The 26,913-nt window shown below is 63.1% G+C and overlaps 7 protein-coding genes across 7 annotated transcripts; 4 read left to right on the top strand and 3 right to left on the bottom strand.

Moving 5' to 3' along the window:
- Window positions 1-1,852: 1,852 nt before the first annotated feature.
- On the top strand, window positions 1,853-4,665 carry BXZ73DRAFT_86653 (uncharacterized protein; the record flags this gene model as incomplete). The annotated part of the gene is made up of 5 exons (XM_048024273.1): window positions 1,853-1,909; window positions 1,966-2,038; window positions 2,091-3,615; window positions 3,697-3,947; window positions 4,085-4,665. The coding sequence occupies 5 exons, from the start codon at window positions 1,853-1,855 to the stop codon at window positions 4,663-4,665; spliced, it is 2,487 nt and encodes an 828-aa protein (XP_047883071.1).
- A 1,073-nt stretch (window positions 4,666-5,738) lies between these two features.
- BXZ73DRAFT_38460 (actin-domain-containing protein) lies at window positions 5,739-7,866 on the bottom strand (the record flags this gene model as incomplete). Its single annotated transcript, XM_048018196.1, has 6 exons — window positions 5,739-5,873; window positions 5,937-6,386; window positions 6,451-7,143; window positions 7,197-7,304; window positions 7,353-7,461; window positions 7,511-7,866. The coding sequence occupies 6 exons, from the start codon at window positions 7,864-7,866 to the stop codon at window positions 5,739-5,741; spliced, it is 1,851 nt and encodes a 616-aa protein (XP_047883070.1).
- Window positions 7,867-8,318: 452 nt separating this feature from the next.
- Window positions 8,319-9,608, top strand: BXZ73DRAFT_38575 (glycosyltransferase family 17 protein; the record flags this gene model as incomplete). The annotated part of the gene is made up of 4 exons (XM_048018223.1): window positions 8,319-8,401; window positions 8,491-9,254; window positions 9,310-9,422; window positions 9,480-9,608. 4 exons carry the CDS (start codon window positions 8,319-8,321, stop codon window positions 9,606-9,608), a joined length of 1,089 nt encoding a protein of 362 aa, XP_047883069.1.
- Window positions 9,609-11,076: 1,468 nt separating this feature from the next.
- Window positions 11,077-12,868, bottom strand: BXZ73DRAFT_86650 (uncharacterized protein; the record flags this gene model as incomplete). Its single annotated transcript, XM_048024272.1, has 7 exons — window positions 11,077-11,285; window positions 11,341-11,395; window positions 11,455-11,694; window positions 11,744-11,846; window positions 11,898-11,987; window positions 12,115-12,789; window positions 12,843-12,868. The coding sequence occupies 7 exons, from the start codon at window positions 12,866-12,868 to the stop codon at window positions 11,077-11,079; spliced, it is 1,398 nt and encodes a 465-aa protein (XP_047883068.1).
- A 5,118-nt stretch (window positions 12,869-17,986) lies between these two features.
- Window positions 17,987-18,397, top strand: BXZ73DRAFT_96060 (uncharacterized protein; the record flags this gene model as incomplete). The annotated part of the gene is made up of 4 exons (XM_048026975.1): window positions 17,987-17,998; window positions 18,067-18,169; window positions 18,237-18,315; window positions 18,382-18,397. The coding sequence occupies 4 exons, from the start codon at window positions 17,987-17,989 to the stop codon at window positions 18,395-18,397; spliced, it is 210 nt and encodes a 69-aa protein (XP_047883067.1).
- Window positions 18,398-20,351: 1,954 nt separating this feature from the next.
- BXZ73DRAFT_86648 (uncharacterized protein) lies at window positions 20,352-23,301 on the bottom strand (the record flags this gene model as incomplete). The annotated part of the gene is made up of 7 exons (XM_048024271.1): window positions 20,352-20,379; window positions 20,567-20,790; window positions 21,217-21,534; window positions 21,682-21,871; window positions 21,930-22,216; window positions 22,275-22,501; window positions 23,289-23,301. The coding sequence occupies 7 exons, from the start codon at window positions 23,299-23,301 to the stop codon at window positions 20,352-20,354; spliced, it is 1,287 nt and encodes a 428-aa protein (XP_047883066.1).
- Window positions 23,302-23,488: 187 nt separating this feature from the next.
- On the top strand, window positions 23,489-25,060 carry BXZ73DRAFT_38580 (adenine nucleotide transporter; the record flags this gene model as incomplete). The annotated part of the gene is made up of 6 exons (XM_048018224.1): window positions 23,489-23,562; window positions 23,793-23,813; window positions 23,869-24,020; window positions 24,088-24,623; window positions 24,684-24,872; window positions 24,932-25,060. The coding sequence occupies 6 exons, from the start codon at window positions 23,489-23,491 to the stop codon at window positions 25,058-25,060; spliced, it is 1,101 nt and encodes a 366-aa protein (XP_047883065.1).
- Window positions 25,061-26,913: the final 1,853 nt, after the last annotated feature.

Genomic DNA, 26,913 nt, shown 5'->3' with positions numbered 1-26,913 from the left:
GCGTGGGGATCATCCCGACGGAGGGATCGCCCCGCGGGCCATCAATGCATTAGTACCAGGCACTGTGATACTTTGTACGTACGGATTCAGTACTTACGAGCTATGCATTTATAATATTTAATTGACGGGAGGTGGATCACTGGAAGGGACGAGCTTCGACCTGGAACCCCAGCGTTTGCCGTTTGGGGCGGGGCGAGCCCAGAGGTTCGACTTATACATCAGGAACACGAGTGCCGGCGCGCTCTGTGTTGGAACTCCGGAGGATGCGAGAGGACATCATGACGTCACGCTCCGAATATCCGGGGTGCTAGAGGTGTATCTTCGGAGCGCGGTGCAGGTGCTGCGCCAGCACTCCTCGAACTTCACAGCCAAGGGCAACGGTACGTGCGCCCTAAGACCCGCACGAGCGCAACCGGTTCATTGACCGCAATCGCCCCGGCTCCACTTCAGCATGTGCGCGCGAGGACAGTTGCCCGCGGCCCGCCGCGCACTGTCACCGGTCACCATTGGCCTTGACGTCTGTCGGTGTCATTAGCAGAACAGAGCTCGTGTCAGAGGTCAGCGCAGGCGAATTCGACGTCGTACATCCGGGCACCACCCGGAGAGAACTCACTGCGACCAATCGCTGCCCCGTTCACTGAACGTCTCGAGACATGCGCTGCGCTGTTGCCCGCCTGGGATCTGGGGTCCCGCTCGGAGGCAGTAACTTCAGCGCGGGGTGGGAAGCCAGCGCGGTGATCACGACGGACGCGGCGAGACATGCCCATTCCCGGCTCACTCCAATGCTTATGCTTTTTCTCTCGGGGCAGATTCGCTCGCAAGCTTTCAATTGATACACTTCACTCCCCACCCGTTTGAACACGGCCCCGAAAGCGTGAGGAGGCGCCGCCGACGTTCCGCCTCGTGCGTGGGATCCCGCCTGCGCCGACGGAACCGCGTCTGAGACCGGGCGGTGGTGGCGTCCCGAGGCTCTCGCGCGCAGCGCCACCGCGAGAGAGCGTTGTGCCGGGCAACCACCGCAGCCGATGGCCAACGCTAGCAGCGGCGCGGCGCGGCCGCGCGAGTGCGCGGGTCGGACAGCGGCTCGAGGTTGGCGAGGAAGGGAAGTGCGACAGGTAGATGCGCGGGCTGATGCCGTCTTGAGGCCTTGTGGACTTGAGCGTCGGGCGCGCGCGAACCTCGAGGCCAGGGTGGGTGCGCGCGACGGGACCCACGGGCGCGCGAGCGCGGTCGCTGGATGCGGGCCATAATGAGGCGGGCGCACGGGGCCGTCGGGCGTGCACGAGATCTGTTTTCGCGCGGCTGCGGACCGCGGTGGACCTTTGAGGATAGCGGAGCGCGGGTGTAAACACATGGTCCGGGGGGCGTGACCTGGGGCGGAGAGGGAGGTCGTGATAGAGGACGCTTACCAGATAAGGCAGGCGGATTGGGCACGCTCTTGCCCAACACAATAAGACGTTGGCGCCCTGGCAGACCTTGTCTCCAGCGAGCCCGTCGTCCTCTCTTGCCTTCCTACTACCACCACCGCGACACCCACCTCGACCACACACCCGCGCCGCCCACGACACTCCGGACGAGGAGCCCGTCGAGACAACCATCATCACCTCGGCGCCGAGCGTGTGGACCCAAGAAGCCTTAGGCCTATCGCGGAAGCTGAAGCCAGCTTGTCCCCGCACCCGAGCGTGCGGTCACAGTGCGCGTCGCGCAACCCCCACCTGCAAATTTAGCGTTCGGACTAGAGCCCTTCCGAGCGACGCATCTCCCGCCACATGGCGGCAACTGGCCTGATAGCTGATTATGTCGTGCGTCCCTCCCCGCCCGCTCCTTTCCCCCGCACCCCCACTCACCCACCATGTCTCACCAGGGAGGCCCCGGCACTGGCTCGCTCGGTGGCCCGCCTTCGGGCCACGTACGTTTCCCTCCCTCTGCCCCCCGCACATCCCGCGCTGACTGTATGCGCCACAGAACTACAAGAGGGCAGTTTACCGCCCGTCACCGAAAGAGTTCACCGTAGATGTCCTCCCGCCGACCAAGATGGGTGAGCACGCACGCGACTCTCCCACGCGTCATTCCACTCACTTCGCGCGCAGGCAGCGGCTTTTGCTTCGGCATGCGCATATGCCCCATCTTCACTGAAGAAACAGACGTCCGCTCGACGCGCTCGGGCAGCTCCCACAGCGAGTACGAAGTTTGGCGCCGGTGGGAGGACTGCCTCTGGTTCCAGGAGATCCTCGAGTCCGAGTACGCGCTCATGGCCCGCCAGAAGCGCACACGGCTGCAGGCTGGAAAGGGCGTGAAGAAGAACGGTGTCTACGTCCACTCGGACCAGGCTGCGTCTTTCGACTCTCTCCCCCCTGGTCCAGACGCGAACACCATCGCCAAAGATATCCATGAACACATCCCCCGCCTCACCAAGAAGGGCACCCTCTTCCGACCCAGCCAGGCGACTATCGACCAGCGCGGACGCGAGTTCAAGGAGCTCATAGAGGCGATGTGGAGGGACGACATCCCGAGCCTCATCCAGGAGCTGCGCGAGACCCGTCTGGTCCGCGACTTCTTTGGATACTGGCGGCGCGACCTCGACCACGACAGGAAACGCCAGTCCGCGACCGGAAGGGACCGGACCAGTGCTCGTCATTCCGTCGCCAGCAGCGCATTCTCCATGTATTTCTCCGCCTCGAACATCTCCCTCCAGCTCCCTACCCCTTACGCCGATCTTCCTCCGTCTCCCGCCCTCCCAAATCCCCAATCACCGCTCTCTCAAGAGTTCCGCCGCAACTCCGTGCAGAGGGACGAAAGCCGGCGCCGCTCTTCCGGAGCCCCACCTTCGAACTACGCAACGTCGGACTCTTCGGCCTCTACGGTCAGCGTCGCGAGTCTCGCCCGCGACGCGCCCGGATCCCCGCAAGACATGACGTTCTACGTCTCGACCCGTGGGTCGCTCGCTCTCAGCGTCGCCCACGATGAAGACCTCGACGCCCGTGCGGAATACATCAACGCCCCACTATCGGCGCCCGCGCGTGTGCAACCGCCCCACCCATGGGCGCGGGACTCCGACCGCCCATACTCCTCCTCAGACGACGAGATCTACCCGCCCGATACGGGCAAGCCCCGGGTGGACCCCCTTGGCCCTGTCCCCGGCGAATTCCACCCCGGCCTGGAGGCGCTCCCCGAAGACGGCGAGTTCGAGCAGGAGCTCAACGTCCCCCTCACTGTATCCCCGCACGATGTCATTGAGGAGGTGCCTTGCACGCCTGTCCCCCGTCGATCACGCAACAACTCGTGCCCAGACAAGTCGAACCGGCAGTGCCTCATCTTCCCGCAAGACGATCCGCGGAGCGCACAGCCCGGCGCCCGCTTCACGGCCCGCGCTGAGCCGCAGATGGACACGCGCACGTACTCGAACACGTCCTCGTCGTCGACCTCCGGGCGGTCGTCGCACGCCGCGTTCTCCAGCTTCGCCGGCGACTCGCGCCGCTCGTCGTGGCGGACGTCGATGATGTCCGAGACGAGCGGCGCGCCGTCGTTCGCGACGAGCTTCGCGAACGGCTCGTGTGCCAACTTTGAACGCGGGCCGTCGCGGCTCTCGTTCGCCACCAGCTTCGCCGGCAGCTCGTGCGCGGAGTTCGAGGGCGAGCGTGCCGGTCGGGATCCGCGCATGTCTGTGATGTCGATGGCGACGACGACGACAACGAGCGACGGGCGGGCGACGGCTCTCGGCCACCGCCATCGAGGCTCGATGGCGACCCTCAGCTCGTTCCTCTCCGACCTCTCGATCGACTCGAATGCCTTCAACCGGGGACTCACGCCGTCGCCGTCGAACGGGACCCTCCGTCGGTCGCTGTCGGCCGGAAGCCGGCGTCCAGCGAGCAGCATCATGGCCACGCTGGACCGGCAGGAGGACTGGTACGAGCAGCAAGAAGACCTCCTGGACGCGTACTTCTACGGTAAGCCTTCTTCACGTCCATATCCCTCCCGCAACCCCTGGTCGCATGATCCCTCCGCACTCCCCCCATCCCATTTATCTGTGCCCTGAACTGCTGCTGACTAACTCCCCACCTTCGCACTTCCTCCGATCCCACAGACCCGGGTATGCACGCCAACCAAGGCCAGGCCCTCGCACGCACCCCGTCCCCACGAGCCCGAGACCCCACGCTCCAACCGCTCCCCTTCCACAAGGAAGTCTCCTCCCCTGACCGCTACCCAAAGCCGTTCCGGGACCGCCCCCCAGGCCAGTTTCACCTCCCGTGGACGCCCCCGACGACGCCCGGCCAGAACACCCGCGCGCTCCCGTCCGCGTCCCCCACGTCCCCCGCTCCGGAGGGGAGCGTGACGCTCAAGGCAGTCCTGCACGAGAGCATCGTGCTCCTCCGCGTCGCGCGCGGGGCGCCGCTCGCGGACGTGCGCCAGCGCCTGCGCGACAAATTCGCGGCGCAGGAGGGCGTGACGCTCGCGCCGACGTTCGTCGTCGGCTGGGCGCCGGCGCCGGCGCCCGGGGCCGCGTCGCTGCGGGGCCGCCCGCGCTCGAACTCGGCGAGCAGCGTGGGCGCGCTGCCCCCGCACGCGCTCCGGTACGTGTACTCGGACGCGGAGTGGGCGGTGGCGGTCGCGGCGTGCCAAGGGGGCAAGATGACGATCCGACTGTTCAACGCGCAGCCGCTGTGAGCGGCGTGCGGGTGGTGGATGTTTGTATGATTTTTTCCGCCGGGTTTCCGGGGCTCGAGTCTCGTTTCGCCTTCGCCCTTGGGATCTCGTCTGTTCCCTTTCCTCCTCACGACTTTTGGTTGACCCCCACGAACTCTCACGACGCCCTCCGCATATCTGCATCTCACCCTACACTTATTTATCCCGCCTCTCTCCATCCATCCTGTCTCCCTACTTCTGCCTCTCCGTTTCGAATCCGAATGTTGTACGCCCTTCACCTCATGGATCTCGTGTACTTGTACGTCCGCTTCCCAGCGCGTGTACCCCTACCCTACCCCCTGCTGCCTGCTACTACTACTACTGCCGTCGTCGTCGCTACCGTCTCGCTCCGTTCGCGTTTCCCCCACCCGTTCGTTCGTTCACCACTCGTTCCCCCGTGCACTCGCACCGTTGGGGCGCCACACTCCTTGTTCACTCCGTTATCTCTCGCGTCCTCTCGCTGTTCGTCGTTCGTTCTCGGTCTTCGTTTCCTTTCGCGTCTTTTCATCGCCTCTTCGTTCGTCTTCTAATTAGGCATGCGTTCCCAAAAGTACAGCGTTATAGTCTTAGAGCGCACGGAGTCGGGTAGCACGAGAATCAAACATATTAACAATCCTTGCCACCGTTTGCGAACATCGACCGCCGAGCGACGGCGACGAGATCGCAGAGATGACCTTCCCTTGAGCCCGAGCAGTTTCTCCATTGTGGATTATAAGAGCCCTCAAAAAGCGCCCGCTATGTCCGACTAATGATAAACAAGTGCCCATCTCTCCAGAATGAAGTTAACGTCCTTGGTCCAGTCTATGCACTACAAACACATAGTACTGATTCTTCGATACTTCAGGGCCCTGGCGAGTAGGACTGCCGGGTAAAGGTCCGTCGCACAATACCACACCCGCCTACAATGGATGACCCCAGGTTGACTGTGCTGTGAAAGGCGAAGTCACGCAGTCCCGATCGCGGACCTTCGAATCACCAACAGACTGGGTTCAGAAAGTAAGACTCAGTACACACTGTTCTGGCCCGCCTCCCTCCACCTCCTTGCGCTCTGGCCCTCAACCCGCGACCGACTGCGCCTGCAGCGGCGGCGGCGGCGCTGCCCTCGGCGCTGCGGGCGCGCCCACCGGCAACGGCGTCCTCGTCCAGTCCGGCAAGATGTGTTTCGCCGGCGACCCCCGCGCCCCCGCGCCCTGCCGCCGCCGCGGGGACACGGGCGTCGTCGGCCCCTGCGGCCCCTGCGAGGCCGCGTCGACCATCGGCACGTCCCCGTCCCCATCTTCGTCCGCGTCGCCCTCCCCGTCCCCATCGCGCCCCGCCTCGGCCTCGTCCCACCGCTCGCGCGCGACCTCCGCGCCGCCGGTCTTCAGCGCGCCCGCGAGCGAGCCGCCGATCCAGGCGAGCGCCGTGGGCGTGAACGCGGGCGCGCGCCCCGCGTTCGTCGCCGCGGGCACGCTCGCGGGTGGCGGCGGCGCGGGGTCGTTCACGATTGCGAAGAAGGGGAGGAGCGGGCGGAGGGGCGCGTAGCGGTCGTACGCGCCTGGGGCGGGACGGCCGCGGGGGGTGGACGGCGCGGTGGGGGAGGGGGGCGCGGAGACGGCGCGGGTGAGCTCGGCCTGGAGCCGGGGGATGAAGCCGGGGAGCATGGGCGTGCCGCCAATGACGAGGATCGAGGACGCGAGGGTCTTGCGGAGGTCAACGGGGGCCTGTGTGGAAGAGGATTGTGAGGAAAATGCCGAGGTGGCGGGCATGATGTGAAGAGCAGCGCACTTTGAGTAGGCAGTCAAGAATGACCTCCGCGACACTACTCTCGTCGACGTCGCCACCCTCGAAAAGCACCTCCGCCGCGCGTTCGCGGACCCACCCGGGCACGATCAGCGTGCCCCGCCCCGTGCCCGTCTGCTGCGCTGGTGGGGGGTCGACGCGGAGATGGATGTCCGTTGCGGTAGAGTGCCGCCCGTACATGCGCGCGAGAGCCTGGATGTGGCTCTCGCCTGCGCGCCCGCGCCCGCCGTCGAGCCCGGGCAGCTGCGAGTGCGACACGACGGAGAACTCGGAGCTTGCGGCGTGCCTACTCGAGAAGTTGCTGTCCCGGTCGATGTCCGCACTCACGCGCGAGAACTCGCTCTCCGACAGCGCCGGGTCGCTTGGGGGAAGGTCGATCTCGCTGGAGCCGTCTCCAGGACCGGGCGACATTGTACCTGCACCTTCGGCGGGCTCGAGCGGGTCGCCAACGAAGCATATCCGGGTCTTTATGTCGTCGATAACGCGTTCGGTGAGGACGTCTTCGGGCACGCGGGTCGAGCGTGTTGCAGCGGGGATGTTCATTGCTGCGCTCAAGGATGTTGCTGGTGGGATGTAGGTGCCGAACATGAGGAGCAGAGCTTTGAGATGTGAGGATAGGCGTTCTCCCGCGAGAGGGGTAGTGCGGAGGTGAGGGTAGAGGGGGCGGCAGGAGAATATCTGTGAAAGTCAGATCGACTGAGGGCGGCGTGCGACGACTTCGGAGTACTTACAGGGAGAACGGTGGATTCTAGGTGACCGCAGTCAAGAACGAGTCCTGTGACACGTCCAGACGCCAGTAAAGCAAGGAGATGGCTTGATGCGAAGGAGATGGAGGGCACCTGTATGCGCTCAGATGATAGTGTACTGAGTGCGCATGATATGCTCACCTGCAAGTTGTTGAACAGGATTCGGGCCATGATTTCTTTGAGGTGAAGTGGGAGCAACGGATGCTCAACCAAGATCACTTTTCGTGACTTGGGGTCTGTGAGGAGAGAACTTCAATGCATGTGAGGGGTACAGTTTGCAAAGGGGATTGTGGACGCACTTGTGGAAGACGGAGCGGAGACATCCTTCAAGCTTGGCCTCGAGTATACGATCCTCCTCCTCCCTCTCTGCAGTCTTGAGAGCGCGGTTCAAAGTCCAAAGCGCGTGTCCGCTCTCACCCCCAGCGCAGAAGACGTCTCGGGGCTTGCCTTCACCACTGAAGCCGACCTTCCAAACACGCGAGCCTGGGTCAAGTATGATCCTGTCCTCCGTGCCGTAGAGGGAGTGACGCCTTGTTGTTTGATAATGAGGTGACGATTGGACGACGTGCGAATGTGCAACGCGAGTTGTTTGTGGGGTGGTCGTTGTGGGCAATAAAGAGGTGTCCCTCCGGGGCGTGGCAGGGTTGACGGACATGATGCAGAGCCAGTCAGACGCGATGAGTTTCCTAGCAGAAATGTGGACACAATGTGCAAAGGATGTGCCAGGACATTCAGCAGGCAGGTAGTGGCGGCGGGGAGCGAGGATATTTGGCGCCTCCGACGAGCATATGCTTTCCCGACGGTTTCCCGATCGAGCAATGTCGGGACTGATGCGCTTGCCAAGCTGGTGATGCACCGCGTCTGTGCAAGCGTCCACGGGATGATACCTGCGGGCGGCGATGTATGAAGCGGTGTACTTGCTGGACGGACACGTCCTGAACCCGAGTCTTTCTCTCCTCTGCTCGTTACGCGACACGACCACGAACCCCACAACCAACCTCAGAGACGGCCGTGTTGCGCCGCTGCGACCTGGCGACCACAAGTCGTGCGCCAGAGCTTGGTTAACTGTTTCCCCCCTCCCTTCTTCCCCTCCTCTTTCCGTGCTCGATGCTTGTCCGACGTCGTTCGCTCTTTGTTCTGCTTTTCGCGATCGCGACTGTGACCCTAGTTGGCTGGACCATCAAAGCCAGGTGCGCACCTTCCCAATCCTTCGCCGCCAGCCATTGACATGCGCGCTCGGCTCGTTCGCCAACCTCAATCATCCTCCGCCCACTCGCAGCCAGCAGATCCGCAACTTCCTCTCCTACTCTACCCGCCCGCTATGGGACTCCCCGGCCGGTCCCCATCACGTCATCCCGCACTTCTACGCTGAAGGCGTCCCCGTCGATGCCCACCTCTGCGCCCTGCACGGCTGGGACGTCCGCGACGAGAACGACCTCCCCGAGGTCTGGGACGCCGTGCTCTTCTCCTCCGAGCTAGACCTTTTCGAGATCCGCCTCCACGAGCTCGACTCCGTCGTCGACAAGTTCTTCGTCGTCGAGGCCGACCGTACTTTCACCGGCATCCCCAAGAACCTCACCTTCGCCGCCCACGCCGACCGCTTCTCTCCCTTCATCCGCCGCATCGTCCACTCCGTCTTCTCTGGCGCACACGTGCTCGCCCCGGGCGAGAGCCCGTTCGAGAACGAGATCGCCCAGCGGCGGCACATGGACGCCCTCCTCCACCAGCACCGCGACGCGCAGCCAAACAAGGTCCCCCCGCTCGTCATCTTCTCGGACGTGGACGAGATCCCGTCCGCGCACACGATCAGGCTCCTCCGCCGCTGCAAGGCTCCGAACCCGATCCACCTCCAGATGCGCGAGTACCTCTACTCCTGGGAGTGGCCCGCCGGCGAGGGCAGCTGGAGGGCGCAGGTGCACCGGCTCAACTCGCCCAAGGCTGGATACAACCACGGGCAGGTCACGGAGGCGAAGCTGGCGGACTCGGGGTGGCATTGCAGCTTCTGCTTCAGGTATTTGCATGACTTTTCAGACAAGATGATAGGTGCGTTGTCTGCGAATCCTGCGTGGCCCGCTGGTTCCTTATGCCCTCCATGCAGGCTACTCGCATGCAGATCGTGTGACTGACAAGTCGCTCCTGAAACCTGAGAACATCCAGAGGAGGATCTGTGCGGGAGAGGACATCTTTGGAATGCTACCCGAGGCGTACCGCGTACGTTTCCAGTCCCACTCGTTACTGGACTCGCGTCGCTCAACCTTGATGTTCCAGTGGAAAGACATGCTTGCCCTTTTAGACAAGGACCCGCAAGCGTCTGCGGTGCACGTCCCGCGATATCTGTTGGAGCAGAGCGAGGCGTACAAGTTCCTCTTGCCCGGAGGGTGTATGAGGGAACCCTGAAGGTGCGCATCTGTCCTACGATCTCAGTCGTCTGTCTGCTCACCTGCGTCACAGAGATATCTTGTAATACCCTGGAGGGTTGTAGCAACACTGGCGGACTATGTAATGACACAGAGTGTCTGGAGCGCGAAGTATTACACCTATCCCAAACACTCATTAATCCCTGCACGACCTCCCAGTGTCGATTAACCGAGCGTCCGGCGTCCGGCGACTAACCCTCTCCCTCGGGTCTCTTCGGGTCTTCTCCCGCTCCGCGTCTCGCTTCCATCATCCTGTCCTGCACAACATTGCGCAGCGAACAGGGCACAGCACCTCGCCTCCGTGCGTCGCACGAGCCCCCCTGCTCCCCCTTGGGCCTTCCGCCGAGCCGCACTAGAAGCCACACGCGCAGCCGAGCCCTTTGGCGAGAGGGACGCGCCCGCCGCGGCAAGACGCGTTGAAACGCGCCGGGAGCAACGCCCGTCCGGCGGAGGTCGCTAGCACGAGGCCGACGTCAACAATCTCGCCCCGACGCCCTGGGGCCTCTCGGTTATGCCGCGAAATGGCCCCCGATCCCCCGGCTCGCGTCATCAATCCTCAGACCTCTCGACGGACGCGCTATCGCCGTTGCCTCGGACCTGACGAGGATTGACTCTCAGAGGCTTAGTCGATGCGTGCTGCTCCGTGGGACGATGCTCGGAAGCTCCCCTCGTCGGTCGGCGGGGCGCATCGAACGGAACCAGCTCTGACCAGGCCAGGCCGGCGACAGACAATGGGCAGGTCAGGGCCGGAGCGAGAGTCGGACTCAACGGCGTTAGACGGCGCGACTCTCTCTCTCTCGATGCGGATGAAACGACGCGGCGGCGGCGACGACCTACACTTCTGCCACGCGAGACAAAGAACAAGGCCGGGGCCCTGAGGAGCTAGCACGGAGGGGAGACGGGGCGGGGCCGCGCTGCAGGCACGCGAGCGAGGGCGTCGCCGCGGGAAGGGCAGGCATGGCGCCGCGGGATCGACCGAGCGAGAATGAAACGAAAATGGAACGCTTTAGCGAGCGGATCGCAGACCACGACAGCCGACATGATGCTCCTTGGGCCTGTTTCACAAAAAACCCATACAGGGGTTCGAGCCCACCGACTCGACGCGCGCGAACGTCGCTTCTGGAGACGGGCGCGAAGGGCTCGCTACTCTGCAATCGCGGGTATGTAAGCGTCGCAACTGTCGAAAGTGCCCGACTCGAGAGCTCGAGAAGCACCACTGTCACAGGCACATACCCGCACGCGCGGAGGCGGAGGAGGGTCTCCGAGCACCGATGGAGTACAAACCTAGAACGGCCGCGACGAGCACTGACAATGACGAATGGACGACGGATATATCCTACAGGCCGACAACGTACGACTCGGTACAGCGCGAACCAAGCAGCCGCCCCTGCCCCTGCCCGAACTCCCAGGCCCAGGTCCCAAACCACAACACAACCTCGGCCCTGCGCTCACCGGGCGGAGCTGAGGCTCTCGAGTCCGAACGTGACGTCGCTCCCGCGGTCGAGCTCGTTGAACGGATCACGCATGCTGCCGGTCTTCGCGCGCCAGAGTTGCGTGTAGAGCGTCCGGAGCTTCTGCAGCTCCGCATCGAGTGCGGCCGTCTTCGCGGCGAGCGCCATGAAGGTCGTGTGCTGCGCCTCGAGCGTCGACACAATGGCTGCACGAATGTGAGCGGGCGGAGCAGGACAAGACAAAGGCGGAACGAGACGCACCCTGGGGTGTGTGCTGGGGCTGGGACGCGGCCGAGGAGAGCTTGCGCTCGATTTGCTACATGCGCCGCACGCGGTGAACAAAAGGCGTGCAGAGAGAGAGCGTGCAGACATTACCTCGATCGTGGCTTTGTACCACCGCAACCGCTCGCGCATCTGCTCCGTGACGCGGTGGAAGAACTCGAGGGGGAAGTGCGCGTACGTCTTGAGGTACTGCCCGTTCTGTTGTGGGTTCCTGAAGCCGTCCACGATGCGCGTCGCGGCGATCATATCCTGCACCGTTTGGTCGACCCGCTGCTTCAGGTCTTTTGTATGCTGTACGTCGGACCGCAGGAGGGAGGTGGCGCCACTGAGGTCCTGTAGGGCGATGAGCAGGAGGATTCGGCGGGAAAAGCGGATGACGTACCTTCTGCACAACACGGATGCCCTCCTGACCCTTTACCGCCTCGTCCCCGAGTTTCCGCTGCTTCAGGTCCTTGCATATTTGCACGCGCCCCTGGATGAACGAACTGCAGAGGTATCAGGGATGCCCTCGGAGACGCCAGTGGAAGGAAACACACTCAATCTCCTCCAGCATTTTCTTCGACTGGTCCGGTAGGTCATTGAACTTCGTTGACCTCGTGAATTGTGGCGCGGCCGTGCTTTGCGCCCTGTACGTCCCGTCTCAACGATCAGCGGTCCTCACTCCGGGGTCATGATGCAAGCTTACAGACAATTGTCTGTACAGCAGCACCAAGCACCTCCAAATACATGATACACAGAAAGCGAGCCACTCACAGTTGTTGCGTCGAGTTCCCCCACATCTGAGCCGCACCGCCGGGAGCCGTCGACCCAAACAGATTCTTGCCTGCGCCCGCCCCTACGCCCGCGCCCGCGTTCGTCTGCGCCTGCTGTCCGCCAAATGCCCCCAGGTTCAACGTGCTCTGCTGTCCGCCAAACGCCCCCAAGTTCAGCGTGCTCTGCTGCCCGGGCTGCGCATTCGACGAGGTCCCAAACGCTGAAGGGAACGCGGTCGTGCTCGCGCCAAAGAGCGCGTTCGCTGGTTTTGCCGGCTGCCCGAACGGATTCGCCCCCGTCTGACCCTGCTGCTGCTGCTGCTGCCCAGCGGGCTGTCCGAATATGTTCGTCGACTGCTGCTGTTGTTGCTGCTGAGGCTGTCCGAAGGCCCCGGCGGGGTTCCCGAAGAGCGTCGAGCCCTGCGCCGGCTGCTGGGTGTTCGACCCGAGCGTGGAGCCAAAGAAGCTGCCGGTGGTGTTCGCTGTTTGGTTTTGAGCAGGTTGGCCGAATGCGCCAAAGGCGGAAGTGCCGGCGGGCTGTTGCTGCTGCTGTTGCTGCTGTTGTTGTGGCTGCTGCTGCTGTTGGGGCTGCGTACTGCCAAACAACGCACCGGATGGTTGTGGGGTAGAGGAGCCAAAGAGAGAGCCAGCGGGCTTCTGACCACCAAACAGCGGGCTGGGGCGATGGAGTTGAGAAGCAGGCGCATGACCGGAGGCTGAGGGACGTACTTGGAAGGATTGGGATTGAACGCCATCCTAAAACACCCTCTGCGCTACACTCGCAACAAAAGCCTTGACACTAGTGCTATATCAAACGCTTCCGAAGAGCACTGCGAGCGAAAGGAACAGAAGCAGAAACAGAGGAGAGGGAGAGGACGGGTGGCGGCAAAGATGCGACTGGAGAACAACGCGGCAACTTCAGCGCAGACGCGCTCGCGCGTGGTTATCACGTGGCCTTCCCGACGGGCGTTTGAAAACTCAGTAAAGCACTTCCGAGGCATCCTTGCAGTTCACCTTCACGTTTCCCAAATCCTCGCTCTTCTGTTGCTGCATCTGGCCTGTTCAAGTTTCTTTGAGAAAACTTCGATGCTGTATGCATTTCCATGACGTCCACAGACAGTCAGAAATCATGACTGCAATGGTTGTCGTTCAATTTTTTTTCCAAGGCAAGTGTTTAGCGTGCAACGTCGGTCCCATCTTTGTTTCTACGGCGTCAGGTATGTTTTTAGACATGCCACTCAGACGGTATGCAATAATAGTCACATTCTGTCACCAAAGACGTCGCCCGGTATGTCGTTTTGCACCATCTGAGTGAGCACTTCTCCCGCGAGCATAATATTATATACCGCTGACTCGGTGAGCACAGCCGGCATCTTGCCTATGTCTGAGGATTGCCGGGATGAGTGTTTGACGCGCTCTCCATGGTCTGCGAATTGTTTCGCCGCAGGCAGACTTGCCCGGGCCAGACCTGGGCCCACAGGCAGGCCGATCCCGCCTCCCCGACCGTCCCCGCCCGTTGACGGCTTCTATAATCGGCCACGCGAGACGCGGTGTGTAATTGGAAGGCCGGAGCAGTATGCAGGCATTAATCAGCGTAGCCTCAGTGGACCCACAATGGACCCATAAAGTTTTTGGAAGGCGAGTGATCGAAGTGACTCCACTGACTTTAGCCAATGTCTCGTGAAACAGGGATTTTCTCTTGGCAGCAGCGCCACATCCTCGGTTTTCAGCTTTGTTCTCTTGCTTCGTGGTTCAAACCTCAAAGTACTGTGCACCTCCTGACGATGCTCGTACTACAGCGCCCGGCCCGACTCTCCGTCTCTGCGCCTCCATCGGCCGCCAGATATCGTCAAATTGCGTCATGCCCCCGCATCAACCTCCGCGACGGTACACTTCGCACTACGCGCAGTCCTACACTATCACCGCCGATGAGCCCCATATTCGTTTGTTGATATCCGTAGGTCTTATCTACTTCTAGCGTTGTTGAGGGGACTAGTTTTTCTTTGCCTTCGGCTATGTTGAACTTCCCAGAAGACGTGATGCGTAGGCGCTTTTCCTGGCATCGGCGGCGGCGGCGTTTGTGCCCGCTCCAACGAACGCACTTACGCATTTGGACCCAGGTTAGTTTGAGATCCAGAAGGCGGCTGATCCAGTCACTTCCGTGCTATGTTCGACAGCCCGAAAAGCAAGGAGCGCCTGTTGTGCTCTGCTCCTTACGAGGCGGAAACGAGCAGTGATCCATGCAACGGAGCAGTGGCGCTATTAGCCTCACTCTTCAACGACAATTGTCCACAGACGAGCCCCATGAACCCGGCGGGTTTGTCCCCAGAAGTCAGGATGCATATGCGCTATTTCCGACGGGGTCTTTGACACCGTCCCTGACTGTTCACGAGGGGAGGAGGAGATGCAAAGCGGAACCTCCTCTGCACCACCACAAAGCATTCGGATGCACGATGCCCGGCTACGACGCGCAGGGCTGTCCTCCGTGATGTCTCGCGGACGCCAACGAAGCTCAAGGCCGTAGGCTCGTGTGTCAGAAAAGAAGTCCTCGTTCCGAGATACGCTGTCAGTTTCAAACCCCTCGCCCCGAACAGCCATGCCGTGACAGACGCTCCTCCCACAGACGCCTGTGTGGTCTGTCCAGTTTCTCGGACGCCCCGTCAAGACGACCCAGCTGCTCGTATTCGCGCGCGAGCTGGGAAGCCCAGACCGCCGCAGATTTGGCTCCGACATCCGGTGCGCCGCGCGACAGCGCACTCTCGGATGCACTTTCATACTGAACAACGCCGACGGCGCCACTTGCCCCGGGGTTCGCGCGTGTGCCGCGCCGAGCAAGCCTGCAGCCCCACCTCGCGCCCTCGCGTGTTCAAACGGGTGACCGTAGACACGGGGGCTGCACGAGATGCACGGCCCGCGCTCGACCCTGCGCAGCTGAGCCTTTGGCCCTTGGCTCGATGCAGTCGCGTCCGTGATGCGTCCACGGCGCGGACCGCCGCGGACGCCGCGAGCGTTGGCTGGGCCAGGCCTCGTGGGTTTAGAGTGAGGCGAGAAAGCGATGCAGCGCGAGGCACAAGCGTAACGGCGCACGAGCAAGGCCGCCGTCCCGCAGCCTTGGCCAGACTGCGGACGTCGGACTCATGCCGGCGGTTGTATTTGGTGCAGTCGCGCGTGGTGGGACCGGATGGCCCGGGGCGCGCCTCCCGACGCCTGTACGCCGCGCCAGCCGCAGGGCACACCTGCTGGTTTACAGCTACACCTTCTTGGCGGGCTGATCACCGCCGAGGGGCGCGGGGTGCGGCCAGTCACTAGGACGCCGTGGACGCGCTGGTTGCCGCGGGGTGTCGACTGTGGAAGCTTTGTGGCTTCTGGCTGCGGGGCGGGTAACGACGGCCCAGATTTGGCAGCGTCGCGAAGACATCTGCTCTCTATTGAACGCCCTCAGATCCGTTCTTCCGAGTTAAATCAAACTACCTGGCGCTAGAAAACCACTGACCCGTCCAATGTAGTACTTTGGGAGGACGTCCACGCAACGTCCATCACACACGAGGGATCGGGGTGGCACAGAAACAAGGGTGAAGGAACGGTCGCCCTCATCCGTCTCACTTGCCAGCACGCCTCGCATATGTCGCGCGACGCGCGTATGTGAGGGTGGTAAGGAGAAGCGCTGGTGAGGCGCTCGCTGGCAAGGCTGAACGGTAACCGCGATCAGTCGCACACTTTCTCGAACTTACAAAGTCTAAAATGTTCTTGACCACGCACCGCGCGGGTCAGTCGTTCTGCAACCTCCGCCGTCCGCCGTTCTGGTCGCGTACTGTGCGCCTGGCGCGCTAGTGCACCCGACTCTGGAGCCCCGCACCAGACGGGCTTGCCCGAGTTAAGCGCGTCGCGTTCTCCCGTCGTTCTGGATGATGGTGCGACTATGGGCTTGTGAGACGGGGCCGGGGCCCCGTCGTCTGCGCGCGCCAGCCCGCCGTCGGGTAAGTAGAACGGTTCGCGCCCCAGGCTGTCGCTCGTCGCGAGGAACGGGCACCGGGCGCGGCCGCAGAAGGCTGGCTCACCGCACCGCGGCGGGACGCGCGCTGCCCTGCGGACACGAGCCCCGCAGCCGAGGGCGGGTGCGTCACTGCGACATACCCAGCGGGTTCCTGCGTTACCGCACCACGAAACGTCTCCAGCGCGGGCGGGCGAGCGCCCGTGCCAGGCTCATCAGGGCGCAATATCGAGGAGCATCACGTTTCCGCCCGTTAGCCCGAGGAGGACGCAAAGGTAGGCGGGCGATGCGTGGGTCGCTCCGGAGTGGTGCGCGGGGCTGGCCGCGGTGACACAGGCGACGGGGCGACATACGCGGATCCGCGCTCGTTGTCGCGTCTGCCGTCGGGGGTGGATGTTCGAAGGGACTGGTGGCTCGCTGGATGATGGTAGATCTGCGCTGAACCACCCTCGGGCGGGCGGCGAGGCGCGCACGAGGCGGTCAGGGTGACTCGCGGAGTGGAGGCAAAGAGGAAGGTGGGCGGAGCCAGGCTGGGCAGCGGCGGGCGGCCGGATCGGGCAGTAGCGGGGCGCGCCACGAGGAAGCGCACGTGGCGGGGGGTGTCGGCCACGTGCGGGGCAGCAGGGACGGCGAGGACAGCACGGCGGCCTCACGCACGTACGCTCGCGTGGTGCTCGGCAACGACCTTGAACGCCCCGGGGACTCGACTGCGCACGCAGAGGGCTCTCGAGCGTGCTTGCAGTCCGTCGTTTCCGCACGGTGCGCAACCGTTTTGGCGTGCCACGTTGGCTCCCGCGAGCATCGCAGCTGGATGGCTCGCTCCGACGCCCATCTCCTTCTAATCTCGAGTCAAATACTCAAAGGCGCTTTCCCTATTCCGGCGCAGCCCCCGCCCTCGAACCTTTCTTCCGCCGTTTCATCCTCACGACCACATCACGTCTGCGGTCGTCGTCAGTTCTCGCCAGCCCTGCCCCTCCCGCGACAGACCCGCGATTCTACCGTCGCCCTCGCCCAGACAATGAACATCTTCTGTCCTCCCGGCTCCCGCGGCACCGGCCACTGAACCTCTGTTGTCAATCCCTACATGCGTTTACGCACCCGTCATTCAGGCTCCGCTTGAGGGCCGCCGCACTGCCCGCCTCCTGGTGACGCTCTCCGGGCACCTCCCGCGGCCAGCTCACGCCTCCCGATCTGGCGGTGTCCGGCCCAGGCCGTGATATCGTACCTCTTCGCCTCGCTGAGCCCGCGCGTGTCCTCACCGCCCTGCGCTTGCCCTCGCCTCCGTCATCACCCAAACCGACAGTCCCGCGCCGCGACCCGTACCGCTGCACCCCCGCTCAGGCTCGAACCGGCCAAGTGCGATGCTTCCAGCCCAGAGGCGATGAGGTCACTCGCGTCTGCCCGCGCCCTGCGCCGGGTGCCAGCCCTGCCCGCGTAGACGGCGAGCCGCCCGGCTACCCGCGCACGCGAGCTTCGCGCTGGTCGCGGCCCGGGGACTCTCCGTCGTCATTGGGCCTCGCGTCCGTTCGGATATCCATGACGCTGAAACGCGTTCCGGCCCTCGTCCATGCCCAGTGCTTGGGTCTCGAGGGTGGTCGACCCGGACCCTGGTCCAAAGGCGCCCCAGTGCCCGATCGTCAGATCCCACTTTGCGCGGAAGCCTAGCGCGAATATTGTAATGATGGACCACCCTCGATATAAAGCGTCACTCGCCCGAACCAGTCCTCCATCCCCAGCACACCGCGACCACTCCCCCGCACGCCTCCTCTTTGTGTCCTTTGTCGGCTTGAGGCCTTATCCTACCCAGCCTCTTCAGTATTAATACGTGCCCTAGCGGTTTCCTCTTTACCCCACCCCCTCCCTCACCACACACTTCTCCGCAATGGACCACAGCGTGCGTCACACACACTTTCATTCACACTTTTGGGCATTTCACTAACCTCCACCGCGCTTTGGGTGCAGTACCAGCAGTTCTCCCTCAACGGTCGCAATGACGACTCCGACGGGGAGAACTATACTCCCCGTACCCCGCGCCGCACGCCGATGGCGTGTACCTTCTGCCGTGGTGCGTCTCCCTTGCGGCGGAGCCTGCCCGGACGAGCTGACCTCGTTTCGTCTTCGCGCATCTTCAGGCCGTAAGCTCAAGTGCGATGGACGTCCCATCTGCGCGAACTGCAACCGCCGCGGGCTCGCATGCGCTTACGTTCCTGTGTACGTCCGCGCCGTTCGGGATTCGCACATTTGAGATCGCGAACTTACCTGTCTCCACCTGCACAGCGCGGCGCAGAAGTGAACGATCCACAATGATCGACGCTCGCGGAACCAACTGGCCGTCTCCCCTCGACTGGTCCCACGCAGCGCATCCTAAGCACCACCGACTTCGGCCCGCCTCGCAGCCCTACGCGAGAGGCGCGAGCCGACTCACTTCAGTCTTTGTTCCCCCAGCGCCGGCGCGCTCTCCGTTATCGACCTCTCTGCCTCTCTCTGCCTCTCCTCGCACATCTGTTGTCACCACCCTCTCGTTCCTGCTTTTCTGAACTCCCGACCTTCCGGACCCGGACGCCCCCAGCGCGCCTGGCCCTCTGTAGCTGTAGAATGTCTCTAGATCCGCTCCCCCCTTCACCTTACGCGCCCCCGTCTAATCCGCTCCTCCTTGCTGTGCCGTCCCGCCACGCACCACTATCCTAGCTTTTGTGCATGCACGCTATCCACGCGCCCCCGTCTAATCGCCCGCTCCGCGCAGCCTAGTTACATATTCTATGTCCATACACTACACGAACCGCAATCGACCTCCGTCGCCTCCTACCTGCCCCGTGCGCGTGCGACGTCCCGGTCTGACTCCCTGCGGCCCTCTGCCCCCGCGCTCCGCCTGGTTCACTCACCGCGTGCGGAGTCGAGCCCAGACCTCACCCCCCCTGCTAGTCGTTTCATACCCGAGCGATCCCGCGACCCTCTCCGCCCTCGGGACGGCCGACGCACCCGCTCGGGCGTCTTCCAACCCCCAGCGCAGACCAGTGACGGAGTCTGAGATCCGTGAGCGTGTCGAGCCCTCAGCCCTCAGCGCTTCAGCCCTCGAAAGTTGAAAGTCGAGTCCGAGGACCACAGACGGGCGCGCCAAGCCGGCGCCCTGGAGCGTCGCGCGCGGATCCCAGCATCGGCGCAACGCCGCACGGCGCACGCCATCTCGCGGGCACATTGTCGTGGGAGCGGCGAGGGGTCCGCGCCGGACTCCGGGCGCACCAATCGAAGGAAGAGACGGAGAGAGGACTCAAGTCTCAGGACTCAGGCCTCAGGAGGGAAGACGGCGATCGCGCACAAAATGAGTGCGCGCGGGGCGCCACGTGCCGTGATGCGCCGCGATCCTGGTGCTGAGGTCTGAGGTCTGAGGTCCAAGGTCCAAGGCCTGAGGCCTGAGGTTTTCGTGACGCTTGGGGCGATTCGAGGGCGGGGGTGAGTCCTGAGCGGGCGCGCCCCGCTTGATTCCTGCCCTCTCCAGTCTCACCCCCGCCCTTGCAAGGCACTCAAGACGGCATGGGCGCGCACGGATGGTTGTGCTCGAGCCTTCCCAACCCGGCTCACAATGGCTCGCGTCCGCGAGCCGTGCGCGACCGGAGCCCGCGCGCGGCGACGGCGACAGGACTCGCGTGCGGTACCGCCGTCGCCCGATTCGGCTGAGCGGTCTGCGCCGCGTACGCACCGCGACGCGCGCCGGCGCCGGGGTCGTCGGGGTCGCGCGGCGTGACGCGTCCAGCTTGAGCGTGAAGCAAGTTCACGGCGGCCTCCCAAGGCGGCGGCCGCGATCCGGCCCGCGGGAAGCGGCGCGAAAGCGCGTCGCGGTCCGCCAGGCGCGTCCTGTGTCCCTGGGGGGTGCGTCGCCCGTGGAGCGACCGGTCCCAGGGCTTCCGAGGCACTCTTCTGCACCGTAAAACCGTCTGGCTGATGGCGGCGCGACCGGAGTGGCACGAGCCGGTTCCGCTACTTCGTATGCTGGAGTCTGTGGCGATGGCCGTCTGGGTGCGTCCGGCGAAGTCCGCACGCGGTGATGACCCCCCCACCTGCGACGCGGCGCCGACACCGGAGTTTGGCGGTGGCATATGGAGGGCGCGAGCAACATCTGAATCGCTGCAGCCCGACATGGACGGCACACAAAGCCCTGAGCTAGAGTAAGTATGTACTTGCGGATCCATCCACAGCCCTCGGACTCGCCCCTCCACCCCCGGGATCCCGTGGACCCACAGCACGCCCGCTCACTGGAATCCGTGGTGCATGAGGAACCTGTTTCACGCACAACGAACCGTGATTAACCTGCCTCCGAACCCGCCCCGGGGCGCCCGCCTGTCACCGTGGCGGTGTGGCGGCGCGTCGCGCTCCCCGCCGCGTCCGCGCCCGACTCCGAGCCACAGGCGCGGGCGCGGGCGCGGCGGGTGCGAACGAGCGGACGGACAAAGGAGCGGCGGCGCACCTCTGGTTCCCGTTCTCCAGGAAGCCGATCGTCGTGTTGTAGTCGCCCTCGCCGGTGTGGGCGTACCCCGGCGGCGCGGCGCACGACGAGCGCGGCGGGGGCGTCCCCTGCGCGTTCGCGCTCGCGATCGCCACCGGCTGCACGAGGAGCGGCTCGTCGCCCGTCGCCTGCCCCGCCGCGGGCGCGAACCCGGGCGCCTTGGGCGGGAGCAGCGCGAGCATGTACTGCTCGAGCGGGAGGGCCCGGGTCGAGGAGGGGCGCACGGGCGGGGGGGCGTCGCGGATGCAAAATGCCGTGCATCACGGAGGTGGCACGGGATCCCGGTGGCGTTGTGTTCGTGTGGGTGGGTGGGGACGACCATGGCGGTGGGGTGGAGACAGACGGTGCGCCGGCGAGGGTCATCAGAAAAGCGGTGAAGATGTGCAGTTGGTTGGTGAAGGTAGAGGGGGATCGACCGGGTAAAGAGGAACCGGGGATGGCGAGTGCCGCGTACGGGGTGCAGTTTGACAAAAGCAGAGGCACAGCCAAACGTCAGCGTTCGTTTAATTTGGTTGAAACATGATTAATTCATATGCAAGGACAGAAAGCCAGAACAGGCATTCGAACCAGCAGAGTATATGTTTTGAGTCAGATAAAAATCAAACACTCACCCTTATAGAGAAGCGCGGGAAGACAAATCCCAGCGTTAACGACTTCTTGACCTCCAATTCGCCGTTCAAAACACGGATTCCGGGTTGCGGTGCACCCTCGGTAGAAGGCCAGAAGTATGCGCCGCCCATACGTTCCGAAAAGGAGTTGTTGCTTCGGCCGCTTTCAACCTCGTCCTGTGTAGCGTGCGAGCCAACGAGAAGGAGCCGGGTGAGCTGCACCCGGATCGCTGCAGGCGACGCGAGTAGATCAAGTGCTTGCTCGTCCGTCCCCCGCAGTGTCAGGGAAAGCGGGATAGGAGTCCCAAGCGCATATGAAAACTAAGATCGGATTAGTTGCCGTGTCATATCTAAGAGCAGTAATGAATTCAAAGGGCTCACCGGAGCTCCGACCGCAAGCTGCACCATGGGGCAAAATGACAGGAGATTATTGGTAACTGTGCAGCAAATGTTGAGACAATGACATACGGTGCATTCCAGCTCGACTTTGCGGGTGTCAAATATAGTTCCGGTGAGTGTTACTGAAGGGAACACTTTCCACCCCTCGGGATCGGCTTCTGGGCCGATCACGGGAGTTCCTTCGCTGTATGCAAGCTGGCGCAGAGGCGAAGGTGCGCCTGCGCGAGTCAGCGGTACATAGACGAAGCTTGTCCCAAGCCTACAAAAAGAGGGCAGTCCATCAAACGGCTTACTTTGTTGAGAGACTCGCACCTTACGTCTGATTGACTCTTAACGCTCCGCGCTTGACTGTCACATGGAGTCGGTAGTCCATGTATGCAGGGCTTGCACGCTCCGAGAAGCTAGGTGGGAGAGGATAAATCTGCGTCGGCTGCTTTCCTTTCCCTTTCTCGGGGACATCGGTTTCGGTCGGAAGAGTGATGGAGAACGGGAATTGCTGCTTTGCCGTTGGTTTCGACGAAGCAGTCTTGGCGTTCCACAGCTCATGTACGATCTCCAAGAACCTGATCTCCTCTTGTCCTACCACGGTCAGACCTGCGACCAACTTGGGTGCGAGTTGTTGGCCAAATACGCGGGGAACAAACAACGGTCGATGTGCTCACAGAGACAAGAACGGCTTTGGCGCCGTCGGCCTTGCCGGCATCGAGCTCCACCGTCCCGGAGATGGTGTCCTTGTAGAAGAAAAGGGGTTGCTGCTTACTTGATGTCGAATGACTCTTCACTTTCAGCCGCAACCACGCCCTCCCCTTGGTGTCTTCAAGCTGGTACTCGTGCTCGACCAGATCACGAGTCGGTTGCGACTGCGCAGAGTACCCGGGTGGTTCAGCAGCTTCGTGGGGTGGGGGTGAGGTGGCCGGAATGTGTTCCAGCTGCGAGTCTGCCTTAATGTCCATTGTGGCGGAAGGATGTAAGAGTGATGGAGGAATCGGTTGCGAAGGATGTGGCCGAGAGCCCGAGGTCGTTGATACTAGATAGGCAATTGGGGGCCGGGAAAAGAGAGCAAGGGTGTGGCTAGAACGCTAGACTCGTCCCCACAGTACCGCAGTGGGATGTTCATGGACCTCATCTCTATCTGAAGAGGACGAAAACACAGCTCGATAAGGCGTGAGATAACGCACCGATATTCTGGCTGTAACGCGGCGCTATCGCTTATCAACAATGCGTCTCTAGTTCATGCTCTGCTTATAACGCAGGCTCATGGATAGGTAGTATAAATACACGAAAAAGTGCAAGGGAGAGAGGAGGAGAGGGCACGCAGTTAGCGCTAGGGTCCTACCAGAGATAATCACGTCCATTAGTGCCGAGGTGATTCGGACAATGTGTTCTCTTAGCTCTAACTTTGAACCCTTCCCGAACCTTTGCTTCGTTGGTGGCCAAAAGCTGGTGTTTATTACAACCCTATCAGGCTGCCGTAAACATTGACGAACGCCAATAAGGATGGCGATGGGTAGCATGCCGCGTACATGTGATACTTTTGAATCGAACGTGAGCAACACTGATCCTTAGACGTCGAAGTTACACTGGTGGCATGCAACCAGCGAGCGACTCCGAGTCCGATGGGGATGGCGGAAGACGGTACCAGCCGCATAATTTACGACGTCCGAAGGTAGCGGGACCCGCTTGACCCATGTGAAGAAGGCGGGACAGCATGAAAACCGGCGGTCCGGCTCCGGTGTCTCCTCACTCCCGCCCATGGGGTAAGACGCACTTCCACAACAGCCTCTCTCTCTCTCGCTCTTTCGCTCTTAGCCGTCTTCGTCCTCGCCACCACTTCCTCGCCCTTCCCCGGCTCCTTTCCGTCACTGGTCCATTCAAGATGTCAAAACCTGCTCAACTCACGGCGTTTGGGTACGCTTTGGCAGGGGCTCTGGGCGGATGCTTCAGTAACGCGTGAGTCTCTACAATTCCGCAACGATGCATGTCTGGCATGTTTGGTGTGATGCGGCTACAGGTTAGCACTACGGTCTATGGCGGTCCTGGAGAGAGAGAGAAGCTGTTATGCGTAGCCTAAGGCCTTTGGAAGATTATCTTCTTGCCACAGCCCACACCCCGGCCTGCACTCTGTTTTCAAGCAGAGTCCTCTGCGTTTACCTATGCTGATCTCGGTTCATTCCATCTAGGCTCATTTATCCTCTAGATACGTGAGTACCCCCTATCTCCCTCCCTGCCCTAGCCCCTGACAAGTCCGTGGCCCAGCGTCAAGACGCGCATACAGGCAGCCACAGCAGATGGCACCTCAGCAGACAAGCTGAGCATAGTCGGCGTTCTCTCGCGCATCCTGCGCGAGGACGGCTTCACGGGCTACTATAGAGGCTTCACGGCTACGATGCTCAACACCTTCTCCATGCGTGAGTCCCCCCTCTCCCCGCTCCCTCTCTACGCGCTCCCAGTCTCACCGCATCGACCCGCGGGCAGAGTACGCGTACTTCTTCTTCTACTCGTTCGTCCGCACCTCCTACCTCAAGCGCCTCGCCGCGCGCCGACCTGCGGGGAGCCCGCCCCCCGTGCTCGGCACCGCGGCGGAGCTCGTGTTGGGAGCCCTCGCCGGCGCGCTCGCCCAGATCTTCACCATCCCCGTCTCGGTCATCGCGACGCGCCAGCAGATCGGGCGCTCCTTCGACCGCCCGAAGAGGGTTTCCTCCTCTGCGAAGGGCAAGGGCAAGGCCACCGCCGAGGACGCGGAGGAAGAAGCAGAAGAAGCAGAGGAGCCGTACGACGACTCGTTCCTCGGGGTCGCGCGCGAGATCATCGCGGAGGAAGGCGTGGGCGGCCTCTGGCTCGGGATCCGCCCCGGGCTCGTGCTCACCGTGAACCCGGCGATCACGTACGGGATGTTCGAGCGCGTGAAGAGCCTGACGCTCGCCGCGCGCGGGGTCGCGGACCCGAACGCGAGGATGTCGCCCGGGATGTCGTTCATGGTCGGCGCGCTCTCGAAGGCGCTCGCCACCGTGGTGAGTGTCGCCCTCGTCGTCGCGGTCGGGCGCGCACGCTGACGGGCCGCGCGCGCGCAGGTGACGTACCCGTATATCATGGCGAAGGTGCGCATCCAGGCGCGCACGGCGGACATCGAGGACGCCGAGGTCGCGCACGAGCCCCTGCCGAAGCACAACGCGCCGCACCACAAGAAGCACGCGCACGTCGGCGCGCTGACCGTGCTTGCGCGCGTGTATCGCAAGAAGGGCCTCGTCGGCTGGTACCAGGTCCGTCTGCGCTTCTCTGCACATGACGTGGACAAAGGCTGACACCGCGCGATCCGCAGGGCATGAGCGCGCAGCTGATCAAAGCGGTCATAACGCAGGCACTGCTCTTCATGTCCAAGGACCAGTTCGAGAAGTACGCGCTCGCGATCATGATCATGTTCTACCGCTTGCAGGGCGCGGCGCCATAGTCGCCTTCTCTCCGTGCGGGACCGTCGGAGGACGTCGCACGGGGCTCGCGCGGGTAGCTTTACGGGGACCGTTCGGTGATCATGTACAGCTGTTTCTTCTTAATGCACAGATTGTCCTGCCAAAGACCGCGTGTCCCCGGTGCACGACCGCTTCGTGACCGCGATCCAAGCCTTCCGAGAATGTCGGGCCGGGTCGGGTCGGGTCGGCACGTCAAAGGCGCGAAAGAGTGCGAAATGGGCAATGGGCGAGGTTATCCTCAATCGTCCCTCGGCTTGAAAGCTTGAAGGTTGAAGGTTGAGCGGTGATTATTGTGTCCATTCCGCCAACAGGTCGCAACAGCACAGGAGCGTCTGACTCGTACCCGCTTACGAGGAATATTGCAACAACGGTGCGCGAACCCAAGCCAAGAATAGGCCCCGATGTCCGCCACGGTCCTCCATTCTGCCGCGACAAGCCCAGAGGTCCTGCTGCGCGGACGAGAACGCGTGTGGTGTGAGTCAGAAACCCGTCGTGCCCGACCCAGCCCGCCGGCCGCCGTACGTTCACCCGTGCTTCCTCTGGAGAGTCGTCCCACCCTGAACGTTCGAACGCTGGCCTACGATTGCTTCGACGCTCCGGATGATGCGATTTGCACCGCGATTGCCGCGGACGCGGCATCTGACGCACGAGTAGGGTTCTAGGAACGGGAGCGCGAAGCACCCGCTCGCAGGACCCCCGACATCTCCCTCCCATGTCCAGGCGAATTGGTAGATCGTCGAAAGGTTTCAGGCTCCGAAGGACTGTTGAACGTGCCAGAACGGCCGCCGCGCTACCGTCGGTGCACCGGAGATCGAGGGTAAGAGCTAGCACGCGCCAGGATGGCCGCGTCTTTCGTCGAAGCCTGCACCCGGGGCCCTCGAAAGCATCGCAAACATCCAAAGTGGATGCGAGATGTCGGGGGTCCTGGCTCGAGGTGCAAGTCGGCTCCCACCACGGGCGGTCCGTGGGACTGGGGCGGTCGCGTGCGCGCCGAGGGCGGCTTCGCGAGAGGGGCGCGCGTCACAAGTATGCGCTCGCAGGCTGGTAGCGCGACTGCAAACGGCTAGCGTCCGGCCTGCATTCCGTCTCGCTCGAGGTCAGCAGCGGACGTGGCGCGGGCCCGAGCTTTGGCATCTTGCACACGCAATCTCTCGATCGACCGCCACAAGCTCGCACTCGCCGGGCACGAGGCTAGCAAACGAAGCCGCGCCCCGGCCGCGAGGCAGCCGCGCCGTCGGTGACTGTATGCATTGACTGCACCCCGCGTCTGGTAGGAGACAAGGTTCGGCGGACTGAATGGGGCTGCGCTCGGGCTGGGCCATGTGACGCGCCGACCCCCTCGATCGAGACCTTCCGCCGCGTTGCTGCACACCGCGCTCGAGGCTGAGCTGGGCCCGCGCGGGCTCGCGACGGTTGGGACAGAGAGTGAGAGCGCGCTGGCGGTACGTGGAAGAGAGCAGAAGTTCGACGATCCCTGGCCGCGAACGGAGAATAGGACGCACGAAGGCTAATTCCAACTGATCGCGCGCGGGGCGGAGTGTCGGACGAGCCGCCGTCTGCGTGCGCGCGATCGCGAAGCCACCGTCACGCGGGCTTGGGCCTTGGGCACTTTCGGGGACAGAGAGGGGCGCCATTACACTTGGATGACTGCTTCGGCGGGCCGCGCGGCACGCGAGCTGGGAGCTGGACATCGCGCGGGTCGTGTGCAAGGTAACGGAAGGTAGCTAGTGGAAACCGCGTATCCACAGACTGGTCGCGCGAGTGACGCTTGGCTCGGGTGGCGGAGGCGGAGCGGGCGTAGGCTCCTTCGCGGCCAACGCCGGACGGGAAGTCT

The sequence above is a fragment of the Epithele typhae genome, assembly GCF_022376455.1.
Source record: "Epithele typhae strain CBS 203.58 chromosome Unknown BXZ73scaffold_2, whole genome shotgun sequence".
Classification (NCBI taxonomy): domain Eukaryota; kingdom Fungi; phylum Basidiomycota; class Agaricomycetes; order Polyporales; family Epitheliaceae; genus Epithele; species Epithele typhae.
This window is presented reverse-complemented; position numbering and strand designations above follow the sequence as displayed.